Genomic DNA, 14471 nt, shown 5'->3' on the forward strand with positions numbered 1-14471 from the left:
CAGATGCCATACAGGGTGGTCAATCAAGAGGCAGAAAATAAGCATGTTAAGCAATAAGAAATTGACAATGTGGTTTAATATCATTTACTGCAATGTGTTATGAATATTAATTCACCCCAGGTGGTAGAGAGCATCCAGGAGTGGTTGTATAGACCCTATGGCCAAGAACAGTCTCTTGGAGGAAAATGCTATTTAAACGAAATCTAAGCGGGGAGAGTGATCTCCATGGCAGTTTCTGGAGAACATACCCCAGGCCGAGGGCATGGCAAGGACAAGAGCTGTAAGTCAAGAGAGAGGCTGGTAAATCTGGAGTCAGACCAATGTGGCTTCAGTGAACACAGAGAGGATGGCAGAAAGTAAAATGGACAAGGTAGAGACACCTAGGCCAGGCAGATGGCACTGCAGAGGTCGCCACAAGAGGCTGGCTTTTACTGGATGCACAGGGCACTCAGGTGAGGGCCAACATGCTTTACCTTAAAACACACACTTAAGAACCTCTGTCTTAGCAGGGTTCACGTGTATAATAATTAGGTTGACAGGCACCATGGGTAGTACTTTAGGGGTGGCTTTTCTTTTGTAAAATTTACACACAACCCTAAATGCACACTCACTGAGTTTGACAAATGGCTTTCCCTGCACACCCGAGGCCATGTCAAGACAGAAGAGCCCATCTTCCACCATTTGGCTGCCCGCCACCCATGCCAGCAAATGCTGTTTTCTTCAACCATAGATTAATTTTGCCTGCTTTGGGTTTTGCGTGAATGGAATTTTGTTGCCTGTGCTCTTTTGTGTCTGGCTCCTTCGGGTAACAATGCTTTGAGATTTACCCATGCTTTTGCTTGTATCTTAGTCTGTTTCTTTGTCAAAGCTGAACTAGCATCGCATGGCTTACTCAGGTTTCTATTAGAGGATGTCTGGGTCATTTCTAGTTTGGTTCAATTTATTTGCTGCTATGGCCATTCTTATAACCAGACTCATTGTAAACAGATGCTTTATTTCTCTTGGAGATGGAATTGTTGGGCCACAAGATGCATCCATGTTTGATTTTTTTTTTAATGAGAAACTAGAACTTCTGTTACATAAATATGTTTGCATAAAAAATGGTTGTGCTAGGATTTGAAGACATGGCTCAGCAGTGAAGGGCACTTTCTGACTTTGTTTCCTAGCACTCGTGTTAGTCAGTTCACACCTGCCTGCAACTCTGTTTCTAAAGGCTCCAGTGTCCTTTCTGACCTCTAAGGGCATCAGGAACACTTGTGTCCATACTTGTACATAGACACATAAGTAAACATAAAGTAAATATTAAGTAAGGGTATGCGATTTCTCTTATGTATGATGCCTACGCTCTTTCAGTTTCCCACCATCAGTGAGACTGCAGGCTGTCCCACATCCTTGCCAGATTTTGGTATTGTTGCTATTTTTAACTCTAGCAGATGGAGTGGATGTATGGTGGTGCTCTCTTTGTAGTTTTAATTTGCATCTTTCTGATGACTTTTTTTTTCCCTAAGCGTTCATTGACTATTTTAGATATTCTTTCCTGAAGTGTCTGATTAAATAAACTTTCCCATCTTTGTAATTGTAGCACGTCTGTGTATAAATATATTTAAGAATATCTTTACCCAGGCAGGCCTTGTTCATTCGTTTTCTTGATTCTATAATCTGCTGACAAGTTTTTAATTTAGACGAACTAGTGCCACACAGTCTGGATTACAGTGGGGGATCCTGGCATCAGCTAGCAGGAGTATTCCCCCTCCCTCCCTCCCTCCCTCCCTCCCTCCCTCTCTTCCTCCCTCCCTTCCTTCTTCCCTCCCTTCCTTCCTCCCTCCCTCCCGCCCTTCCTTCCTTTTTCTTTATTTCCTTCTTTTAAATTCGTTTAGATATCTAGGTTATTTAATTTTCCAAATTAGTTTTCTTTTATTCCATCTTGGCTTTTCAAGACAGTGTCCTCAACCTTGTGGTGATTCGTCTTCTTCCTCTGCCTCCCCAGATGAGGTGACAGACATCAGTACCACTCAGTGCCCACACTTCTCCTTTTTTAGACAAGATGTTTACTGCTGTTGGAAGTGTACCTCAATTTGGGAATAACTGACAGAAAATGCTGGATAGTTCCGCTAGTGAACATGATATATATCTCCATTTCATTAGGTTTTACATTTCTCTCAGCTATGTTTTGAAGAGTGTGCATAAGTGTGCAAGCATGTGCAGAGGTATGCACATGTGTGTGGAGGCCAGCAACCTTGGGTGTCATCCTTAGGAATGCCACCCAGCTCCTTTGAATCAACGCCTCCTATTGGTCTAGAGCTCACCAGTTAGGCTAGCCTGGCTTATCAGTGAACCCCCGTGATCCCGTCTTCAGCTCCCCAATGCATTGTTAAAGTTATCCCTAAGAATTTTATGCTTTTTAATGCCAATGTAAATTGAATTTTGAAGAAAATAATTTTTGTTTTTTTCCTGGTGGAAAATTAATTTTTCTGAACTAGTGTTGTAGCCTAGCTGAATTCACACGTGAGTTCTAGGAGTTCTTTTGTAGACCCTTTAGGGTTTTGCTTTGTTTGGCAAATATTGGATCACCTGCAAAAAATGACTTTTACTAATTTTTTCTAATATTTTTAATTTTTGTTACCTTATCATAGTAGGTGGGGTGACCAGCACAATAGGGGATGTAGAAGTAGCCATTCCTGTTTTGCTTCCTGCTTTCAACATCTCACTCTGATTATATGTTAGCCATAGATTTTCACAGATACCTTTTTAAACAAATGTTTCCTTCTATTTCCAATATGTTAAGTTAAAAAAATATGTCATTTCCCCAATTTTTTCCAAGGCTTCGGTGTCCTTTCTGACATTCGAGGGCATTGGGAACACTTGTATAACCTTCTCTGTCCTGCATTTGCTTTGTAGACTAGGCTGGCCTCGAACTCACAGAGATCCGCCTGCCTCTGCAGGTGCTGGGATTACAGGCGTGCACCACCATGCTTTTCTTTCCTGTTTTCTTGATTTACAACCTTGGTAATGCTCTGAAACTATTGCTCATTCATAGGTTTAGGCATAATTTGTCCCTGTCACTTGAAAACAAGCTTCATGAAACCAGGGGGCAGGTTTTATTTTTATTTTATTTTATTTATTTATATATTTATTGGCTTTTGAAACGCCACTGCTTTCAGCTTTCTCTTTGTTTTAATACATTGAATTGTACTGACATTTTTCCTCTTTCTCTTTTTGCATATAGTATGTGTGTCTATGTGTGAGGGTTCACATGTGTGGGGGTGTACATGTGTGTAGCTATTTGTGCATTTGCATGTGGAGCCCAAAGTTGATGTGAGGACTCCCTCGGTCTTTCTTCCACCTTATACTGTGAGGCAGGGTCTCTCCGTCAAGCCCAGAGTTTTGCTGACGCAGCTAGTCTGGATAGAAAACTTGTTCACTGGGGGTCCCCCACCTCCTCTTTCTGAGGATGGAGTAATAGGTGGACCACTGTGCCCACATGGAGGATCTGAACTCTGGTCCTCTTCCTTGCCTGTGAAATCATTCTGATAGTCTATGGATTAAACCATACTTGGTCACAATATAGTATCCTGTGTCCACAGTTGGATTTGGTGTCCGGAGGAATACTGGTCTGTGTTTTCTCTCTCTCTGTTCCCTCTTTGTTCTTATTTATTTACTTAGATGAAAGCTTTATCTGATGTTAGTTTTATGGCTACGAGAGTATCATGAAACAAAGAGTAAAAGGTTTTCTCTGTTTTCTCACGTTAGTTAGTTGTAAGTTTGGGGTTCTGTTTTCCCTGAAAACTGTGTTCTCTCTCTCTCTCTCTCTCTCTCTCTCTCTCTCTCTCTCTCTCTCTCTCTGGTGTGTGTGTGTGTGTGTGTGTGTGTGTGTGTGTGTGTGTGTGAACCATTGAACCAACATGTCAGGGTGGAGTTGGCATAGCAAGGCAGTAGCTGAGGTGCCTAGGTCAGGAAGCTTCTTTCCCTTCATGCACTTGGGATCTTTGATTTCTTCCTTCCGGCAGCATAGTCCTCCACCCAACCACCTCAGGAATTCTTTTCTGGAGCTTTTGTCTAAGAGGCAGAGCCATGGAAAACTCTTGGCTCCCTTTTGCCACTTGGGAGCTGATAGGGTTTCATTGCTGTGAAGAGACACCATGACCACGGCAACTCTTATAACAGAAGGCATTTCATTGGGACTGGCTTCCAGTGTCAGAGGCTTAGTCCACTGTCATCATGGCAGGAAGCATGGGGCTGCATGCAGGCAGATACGGTGCTGGAGAAGGAGCCGCGAGTTCTGCATCTTAATTCACAGGCAGCAGGAAGAGACTGTGTTCCACACTGGGTGTATCTTGAACATTGGAGACCTCAGAGTCTGCCCCCACAGTGACAACTTCCTCTAACAAAGCCACACCTATTCCAAGGCCATGCCTCCTCATAGTGCCATTTCTCTATGGCCAGGCATTCAAACACATGAGTCCATGGGGGCCAAACCTATTCAGAACGCCACAGGAGTGCACAGTACGTTAAAGGAAAACTTGCCTAAGCAAGTCCTTTTTTTTTTTTTTTTTTTTTTTTTAAACAAGTACTAGCTCATCCCAGGTCTCTCAAAAGAACTGAAGAAGCCCTCACTGCATTTCCTCCAGGACTACTGTCTCTTGGCCTTGGCATGTCCTTGCTGATAGCTCTGGACATGTAGCCTTTGTGATCACAGTCTTTGGAAACCTCAGCTGCACTTTGGGAGGCATGGGATAATTCTGTTTTCAGTTGGTCACTTCATGGATCTGCCTTAAAAAATTGTTATAAGTGTTAGGTTTGACTATGGGTAATTTCATCTCACTGAGGAAAATGGCGAGACAGTAGACTGTGACATTCAGAGCCTACACTCTGAATTACCACACACACACACACACACACACACATACACGTGTTCATTGGCCCCATAGCTTGTGTCTCTCTTCTCTGTGCCTGAACGCAGCATGATGGTTCCAGGCAATGCGGCAGGTGTGGCCAAGCAGTTCCTGCGTTGCATCTTCCATCAGCTGGCCCCCAACGGCATCTTCCCCCAGCTGTTCCAGAGTGCCATCAAAGGTAACTTCACTGCCCGAGGACCCAGACATCGCAAGCCTGGCCAGTCCCCCAAAGCCCAACTAAAACTGCCTGTTTGTTTTCTAGATGGGACTTTCTTACGGACCTTAGCTACATCTCTCATGGACTTCAACGAGCTGAGCTCGATTGCTGCCCTCAGTCAACTCTTGGAGGTACGTTTGCCTGAAGGGGTACCATAGGCTCCGGGCAAAGTCACACCCATGCCCCTCCATGTAGTCCTCCTGAACTGCTTTCAAGGTGTAATGCTGTATCTTGAGACTGGCTTAAAGACCTTATGCGCCACATTGAGAAATCCCCACTGCTTCACCATGTCCAGCCATTGCTAGGAAGAAAGAAGCTGCCGCTATTATCAATAGTTCCAGTCTTTATTCTGGAAGATTCTTGCCAGCAGGCATCATTCATTATCTTCTTGGCACCTAACCACTCCAGTTATATATCCTCGGTTAATTATTCATTCATGAGCCTATTTTACCTCAGAAGGATCACCAGTTTCCCCCTCAAGTTTTTCTAAACGTAGCTGGCTTTCCTTCTGTATCCCTCCTGCCTGTTAGAACGAACAGTCTATATAGCAGGCTGTCCAGCACGTTTATAGTGTGAATATATGGTTTCTTATCAAACCTTCACTGGATAGCTTTATGAATTCATGTGCTGCTTTCAGCAGTTGATTGCCTATGCTTTTGTGTTTTTAGGGTCTAAATAACAAAAAGAATTTACCAGCAGGGGGTGCTATGATACGCTGTTTGGAAAACATTGCCACGTTCATGGAAGCTCTGCCCATGGATTCTCCTAGTAGCCTCTGGACCACCATCAGCAACCAGTTTCAGACATTTTTTGCCAAGCTGCCTTGTGTTTTACCTCTGAAGGTGAGCCCTGCCCAAGTGTTCCCCTTCCATTACTTCCTGTTCATCTGCTTACAGAGACTAACACATGAATGAAGCATGGTGAGGTGATCTGATAGATCCCAAAGGACTGGGGGAAATCTGGCAGCCAGAGTGAAGAGAATTATTTAGGTCATTCACTCTGCAATATTACAGGCTGCAAGCAGCATGGAGTGGACACTGTACTCGCTGATAGTAAAGCTACCCAGTGACCACGTGAATAAAATGGTGCCCGCAGATTGTGGTTTGTTTCTTTTCTTTCTTTTTAAATTTGTTTTTATTTCCATCTTCAGTAAGGTGTCTAGAATCCAGAATCCTGTGCATGCTAGGTAATAATTCTACCACTATTATCTCTATAGGTTAGATTTATAGATATAGGTATAGAACTTTGTCTCCAGTCCTCAGATTATCTTCATGTTCAAGTGTTTTTAAGTACATATCAAATAGGCAAGAAAAGGAGCCCAGACATAGGCAAAGCATTAGTTTTAGAGAATTATTTAAAGTGGCATGTGTTTTTGAATAATGTTCAAGACCAAATGATACTCTGTTGGGCAGCTTATGTGGGTCAACACTTTAGCATCTTGGAGGAACACACACACACACACACACACACACACACACACACACACACACACACGGCCACACAGAACCCCCTTAGGCCAGAGTGTCATTCGGAAGCATCCTTTGCTGCTGAGGCTCACACATTCAGAAGCACCTGCTCCCATTAATAGTGGAAGTGCTGAACTCCATCCTGACCGGCAGGGGGCACTGCTGCTGCTGCTGCTGTAAACAAGTGGCATGCCCAATTTGTGACAATCAGCTGTGCCCGCAGGGACTCTGCCCTCAAGGTTAATGAGTGGAGCGGTGAGGGGCAAGATAATACGGAGAAGTTAGACACTTGACAGCATTAATGTGCCACTCCTGCGGAGGGCTGCACTCCACTCCCGCTGATGGCGGTTGTGTGGGAACAAACTTCAATATGGATCTCCCTTTTTTTCCCTAAGATGATGTTTTCCTGTTTTTAAGTCACTAGGGTTAGGTCTGATCAGCAGCTAGTTCTCAGCTCCTGGTTTAGATTATGTCAGTTCTAAAGGGGCTTGACACATCAAACAGGCTGAGCCCCTTCTAGAATATACTTACAGGATTTGGGTAAGAACATCTCCCATAGATCAGATCTCAGATCTGATGTTGTTTTTGCCCTGAATCTTTTGGGAAAATATGCTCCATGGAAACTCTAGCGGTTTGTTTTTGAGAGGTGTCACTGGAGTGGATCTCGGACTCCACCGTGCACCGCTGTCCCTGCTAAAGACAAGGCTTGTGACTGGTAGGAGTACAGCCTGAGGACTGAAAATTCATGGTGACAGACCAGTTTCAAGTCTAGGGGAGACCCTCTGGCTTAGTTTATCCTGTGCCCAGCTGTAGAGCTGATGCCTTGCTATCACAGGCTAAGCGACAGCTTGTTATCTGTGCTCTGCCATTACCTCCCAGGTCCTGCAAACTCGGAGCTTTTCAAAGCATATTTTGATGCAGAATCTTGCAAAGCATGGTTTTCTCTCTCAGAAATTTCGCTGCTTTTCTCCAGGCTCTAGCTCATGTCTCATCACGACAAAGGGAGGGAACTGGCTAGGCCCAGCTCAGCAATACTGTACCTTCTTCCTATGCACAAGGACCAAGTTTATAACCCCGGCCTTGTGAAAAATTAAAATAAGAAACAAATCCCAGAGAAAGAGTGATGAAACTGGATCTTATTTGGACTCATGATTTCTATAAGATTTTTTTCTCCAAGATTAGCTTTTTATAATTCAGTGTACCTCTTTAGACTAGTATACACTTAACATCTGCCTACTTACATATGTGTCTGCCTGTCCATCTCTCTAGCCACCTGCTCATCCACCTATCAGCCCATCCATCCACCCACCCATCCATCCATCCATCCATCCATCCATCCACCCACCCACCCACCCATCCATCCATCCATCCATCCATCCACCCACCCATCCATCTACCCACCCATCCATCCACCCACCCACCCACCCATCCATCTACCCACCCATTCATCTACCCATCCATCCATTTATCCATCCATCCATCCATCCATCCATCCATCCACCTATCCAGCCCATCCATCCATCCATCCATCCATCCACCCATCCATCCATCCATCCATCCATCCACCCACCCATCCATCCACCCACCCATCCATCCACCCACCCACCCACCCATCCATCCATCCACCCACCCACCCATCCATCCATTCATCCACCCACCCATCCATCCACCCACCCACCTACCCATCCATCCATCCACCCACCCACCCATCCATCCATTCATCCATCCACCCACCCACCCATCCATCCATCCATCCATCCATCCATCTATCTAGTTCTTTATCCAACTTTCTATATCATTTAATTCTGGAATTATATTTTTAAGAAATAGTTTCAGAGTTGTTTTATTTACTTAATTATTTAATAATTATTTTAACATTATGCAATTGTTTCATTCAAGTTTTTTTTAAATAAAAAATGCTTGTTTTTACTATACTTAGGAAACTGTACTAGTAGCTACAGTAAAATACGTGTGTGTGTGTGTGTGTGTGTGTGTGTGTGTGTGTGTGTGTGTGTGTGAATCTCTGTGGGCATGTGTTCATGTGGAGGCCAGAGGTCAGCATTGGGTATCACTCCTCAGGCATAGTCAGCCTCCCATGCTTTTGGAATGGTCTCTCTTCCTGGCCTACAGCTCCCTGAGTTGGCCAGGCTGGCTGAGCAGTGAGCCCCAGGGTATCCTGCCCCCTTCACCTAGCACTGAGATTATAAACACCTGCCACCACACCCAGCTCTTTTACATGTGTTCTGGAGAGCAAGTCTGGGACGTTATGCCTGTGTGGCACGCCCTTTGGTGACTGAGCCATCTTCCCAGTCTCACATGCTTCTTTCCACAAAATAAGTGCAGGAAATATTTGAAGCAAAGGACATGGCGAGAGGGAAGCTGATTTTCACCTTTTCCTGTCTGTTCACAGTGTTCTTTAGATTCCAGTTTGAGAATCATGATTTGCCTCTTGAAGATACCATCTACCAATGCCACGAGGGTATGTATTTTTTTAAAGAATTCCAGAAAAGCTTGACTGGTTGGTTATTTGATTACTTTCTAACTGAAAGACAGGCAGCTACCAATACTGATGACATGGCTGCCGCATACATAATGTCCCATTACCGTCATGCTAAGCATCTAACACGCTGCAATGCAACTGTTTGTAACCATGCACCCCGCGCTGGGGAAAGCCCACCCCTCCATCCTTTAATTAGCTGAGCCTTCTAAATAGAGTTGCTTTGGTTCCTTAGTTAAAAGTTTTTGATAGCTTCTGATTTCTTTCAGGACAATGTTCAAATTCCTTGATGTAGCACACAGTTACACCCCTCTCACCAGCCCACCTTTTAAGTTAAATCTCTGCTGCTTGTTTCATTGCCCCCATGCTTCCCATGCGCCTTCAGAGTCAGCATCACTCTCATCATGAGCACAGTGGACACTGCCTGCTGAATGCTCCCGTGCTGCATCTAGAGCTTTACACATATAATCCTGTTTAGTTTCAGACTTTCTCCTTTGCTAAGACTGTTGCCTTTGCCTGATACAATTAAACCCTTGTCAGTGTGGTAAATACCTTTTCATCTGTCAAGGTCCCGTTTGAAGCTTATAAATGCTCATCTTATCTGTAGGAAGCACTTCTTTGATCAAGCCTTCAGTATTAATGCTTACAGTATCCTGCATATAAGACCATAAGCCTTGTGGGATGTTCAGAATCATGTCTCATTCCATTTTATACCCTGATCACATATCTTAGCAGCCTCCTGTGCAGCAGTACAATAGCTTGTATTATGATAGTGCATAATTACTAGCTCATCATCTAACAACAACTTACATTTCTTATAGGTATTTACCTTAACTATGATTTCACAGAGTCAGAGTTCATGCTAGCCAGTGCTAAGAGAGATTAACTGGTCTGTGCCTATACAGAGCAAGAGCTAGGCTCAGAAGCAAGATGTCTCTGAAACTTGAGCACAGGTCCTTAGGGAGCAAGTTCCAAAGTTTTCCAGCTGCGCCATGCTGTCTATTAGCTGCTGTTTAGGTGTGAGTGTTTCCATATAGGCCAGAATCTAGCTTTTCTATCTACAGGTACCACTTCAAAGTTTCTGTAAGGTTTTTCTCTATGGAAAGCACCACAGAGGTTTATATAGAGGAGTACCAATAACTGAAAAACATGCCCAGTTTCAGGAGGCAAACAACAAGCAGTGAATTGGGTTTTATGTAAATACAAAAGGAACCTCAAAAAGTTTTAGATCTGGCCTGAAGAGAAGAAGGCTTAACCATTAAGAGAGTGCTTGCTGCTCTTGAAGATCCCAAGTTTGGTTTCAGGCACCCATGTCAGGTAGTTAACACCCCTTGTAACTCAAGCTCCAGGGGATCTGATGCCCTCTTGTGGCTTCCTCTGGCTCTTGCACATGTGGCATACACACATTTGCACATACACACACACATGTGCACATACTCACACGTGCACACACACGAGCTGCAGAAATGCTTGGAGGGAAAAAGCCCTTGGCAACAGACATGACTTACTGAGTTTCCATCACCAGAACCCACATAAAAGCTGGCTGCAGCACAGTGAGAAATGGCACGAGAAGGTAAGAACAGATCCGAGAGGGTCCTGTGATCTCCACATGTGTGCCATGGCATGAACACACTCTCACACATGAACACACACAAAGTAAATATTTTTAGAGTGCTCATAGCCTCTTATTGAGCCATTCCTTTTTCTGGGAGTGTATTTTAAGGAAGCATATTAAAGTGAAAATTTTATGCAGACTATTTACCGAGGTGTTATTTTCAGTGTGGCTATTATGTTGGATGGCTCTGAAGAATTAAATAGCACTTTAATTTCTTATATTGTCAATAAGAAAATCAATTGTATATATCTGTATTTAGATCCAAGATTCCAACTAAGAAGAGTAGTATCAAATGCTAGCACTGGGGTTCCTTCCTGGCTCCTGGGGTTGCCAGAAGAAGTCGGAATAGGGCAAACATGTGAAAGCACCCGTCTCTGCCTGGCAGTCAGTGGGTGCTCACTAAATGTTTCTGGGGGACTCCTGAAAGCCTGTGAAACTAAACCTTGGCCCTGATAGTGGGATTCAGTTAGGGAAACAGACAACATCCTCTGATGAGTACATACAGGAAGATGGACAGCAGGAACTATGTCTGAGCTCATGACCTTGGAGCTGCACACAGAGTGTGGACACTACTTCTCAGAGTGTAAGTGTTGGATAGGAATCTGAGGAGCCACAGACAGCTGAGGGTCTGAAGGAACAGACTGGGCCACCCCAACATGGCCTTGCAAAGGTGGGAATGCTTAGCCTGGTAGGAGGACAGGGCCAGGGTTAGGTGGGATTATAAATGGTGCCACGTGGGGAAATTGATTTCTTCTAGCAATAAAGTGACTGAATCGGTCTCTTTGAGTTGTTGGACGATTCATTAGACCAGCAGAGTGGCCATGAGTAGTGGCTCGCATCGCATTTCTGAAAACAAAACAAAACAAAAAAACCCCAAAAAAACAAAAACCAACTCTTGCAGTTAAAGTGTAGAAGACTAATGCTGTTTTTAAGATGCAGGAATAAGCAGCCTATTCGGTTCTGATCTTGTTGCAGAGTTTGTTGGAGCCATTTTCCAAGCTCCTGAGCTTTGTCATTCAGAACGCTGTCTTCACGCTGGCCTACCTGGTAGAGCTGTGTGGCTTGTGCTATCGCTCATTCACGAAGGTAAGCTTCCCTTTCCTTCACGGAGGGGTGTTCCCAGGAACCCCTGGGAGAGAGAGAGAGACAGCAGGGGCAAATGCCTGTCAGCTTAATGGCTTTGTTGTACTTAAAATGAGGTCTGTTGGACACTTTCGACATGCATACATTAACTGGCTCTGTAATGTATAGATTTGGAGACTGAGGCCACATGGGTTAGAAAATGAGAGGTGTTTTGAGTGAGCTGATGGTCTAAAGGACCTCATGAAGACTTTTTGCAAGATTCTTAGAGCATCATTAGTGGGCAGGCAATCGCTGTACATCTTTTTTCTTTCTTTCTTTCTTTTTTTTTTTTTTTTTTTTTGTATAGCCAAAGAGCCTCTGGAGTGCCCCTTACTGCCATCTTTGTGTCCCCAGCTCTGACTTCTTGGCCTCTGAGATGAGACTCTTAAATTGGAGTTCCTCTGCTGGGCTGTGCTTAGAACTTCTCTCCCACGCCCGAGGAAATGGAAAATTACTTCCTATCCAGCAGTTATGGCTGCCTTATCAGAGCTGGTAGGCGCGGGCCTGAAGAAATGCAGGCAGCAGGGGAAAGTGCGTCCTTCCCCATTGCTCCCTCGTAAGACCCAAGGCCCTAGCTTGTTTTCAATGAGGCCTCTGTTTCTGTGGGTCCCTCCTGAACGTTCAGAATGCTCTTTATTTGTGTTGCTTCCTTCTATAAGCCCTTTATTTTCCCTCTAAAACTCTCATTTTACAACAAAGCTTTCTTTCTATTTATAAAACATTCCCTGGTCATCTTTCATAGCAATGTGCATCCATTCTGCCATGCTAAGTGTCCCATGGTCGTTTTCTCTTTGGCCTTTCACATCCTAAGCTACTTACTTCCCTGCCTGGAGCACATATTTTCTAGCTCTCAAGATAGTATTTTTTTTTTTCTTCCCTTGCACATTCTCTTTGAAAAGTAACTTAACCCCCTTTTTCTTTTATACTTAAAAAAGTAGACCTACACAACCCAGCACCAAGGACAGTAAAAATGCTTTATTTTTGGAAGTCATTTCATTTAAAATACTGATATCTAACATGCTTGCTTACGTAATCAAATGAAAAGACACGAGAAAGTAGAGTCCTAGCGACATCCTTTCCCGGCAGTTGGGGCAGTCTAGAAAATCCAGAGCTACCTCCATTAAAAGGACTAGAATTCTGGGTGAAATATAATAATAATTACTTTTAGAATAATCTTATGATACTTACCTTAAATGTATGATTAATGTTGTAAGAGTACAGAGGGGAAATGAGGAGGGAGTGGAGAGCCTGACCGACAAGCATGTGAGCAGGCTCCTGCTAGGGAATTGCTGTCCTAACAGCCTTGTGGGTTGAGTGCTGAGGCCCACACAAGAAAAGGGATGGCTTCTAGGGTGATCCCATGCCCAGAGCTGGAGCTGGGTCATCCCCCTCAGGAGGTCAGAACCCGGGAACATTGGGTAAAAGGAGTAGTTTGGGAGGAGTGCATTTGTAATGTGACAGTGACAAGCAATGCCGTGTGCTTTAGCCTTCAAGTGGGGAAAGACTTTAATGTCCCTTGAGACCAAGAGAACACAGGCTGATCGTTGAAAAGACGGGTGGTCTGAATTTATGGTACCTGCAAGCGGTGACAGGCTCCAGGCTGAAGTCACGTGCCATGGATGCTGATCCAGCAACAGGTGCTCAGCTTTGGCAGCTCTGCAGAAGGAAGCTCAGAAACAACCCTCAGGCATGTCTGGAGGAATGAGCCTGCTGCCCATCCCCAGCAAGGTTTCAGAGGATAAAACCCAGATGAACATAAGTAATCTAAACTCCATTCTTCCCAAGTAAAAACAATTCACCATGGGTAGATTAGTCGAGTCAATAAATGGTGATGACATTTCTCCTAAGAATATGAAAGCTGGAAGACAGGGGCTATTAGAACATAGTCTATACTATAAGCATATAAAACACCAAGGAAACAACCTAGAAAGAGATTTAGTCATTTAAAGAAAGAATCAGGTGAATTCAAGCTTGATAAGAAGTGAAAAATAATCACTTTTAAAAAAAATCTCAATTGACAGGTTAAATAGCCAATAGACACAACTTAAAGGGAGAGTTGGAGACATGGGAAAGAAAAAAAAAAAAAACAAAAAAAACTAAAAAATTCAGATGGAGATAAAAAGATGAAAGATTTAAAGATCTAACACACATTAGGTAAGTCTGTAGATAAACAGACTAGGCTTTTATTGTTATGAAAACAACAAACTATGGAAGTTAAGGAACACCACCAGTTCTCTGATTTGGGACACAAGGTGTCCAAAAGTATTAGAGATACAGCTTCCCCTCTTACCTGCACACACACACCTGAGCCTGCTCACCTGCACACACTCACCTGAGCCTGCTCACCTGTACATACTCACCTGAGCCTGCTCACCTGTACATACTCACCTGAGCCTGCTCACCTGCACACACTCACCTGAGCCTGCTCACCTGTACATACTCACCTGAGCCTGCTCACCTGCACACACTCACCTGAGCCTGCACACCTGCACACACTCACCTGACTGCACACCTGCACACACTTACCTGAGCCTGCACACCTGCACATACTCACCTGTGCCTGCACACACTCAGCTGAGCGTGCTCACCTGCATACACATTAGTTTATGTGGTCAGCTGAGATTTGAAACATGCAAGAAGAAGCAAGCATTTTAAGAGC

General features: G+C 44.1%; 1 protein-coding gene across 1 annotated transcript in view; it reads left to right on the plus strand.

The window, feature by feature from the left end:
* Unc79 (unc-79 homolog, NALCN channel complex subunit) overlaps window positions 1–14471 on the plus strand; it is a 200749-nt gene that overhangs the window by 150533 nt on the left and 35745 nt on the right. The window contains exons 39-43 of the mRNA XM_051150825.1: window positions 4961–5073; window positions 5158–5243; window positions 5781–5954; window positions 8989–9057; window positions 11666–11776. Coding sequence (XP_051006782.1) covers window positions 4961–5073; window positions 5158–5243; window positions 5781–5954; window positions 8989–9057; window positions 11666–11776 — 553 coding nt within the window. The remainder of the gene's footprint in view (window positions 1–4960; window positions 5074–5157; window positions 5244–5780; window positions 5955–8988; window positions 9058–11665; window positions 11777–14471) is intronic.

The sequence above is a fragment of the Acomys russatus genome, chromosome 1, assembly GCF_903995435.1.
Source record: "Acomys russatus chromosome 1, mAcoRus1.1, whole genome shotgun sequence".
NCBI classification, from domain to species: Eukaryota; Metazoa; Chordata; class Mammalia; order Rodentia; family Muridae; genus Acomys; species Acomys russatus.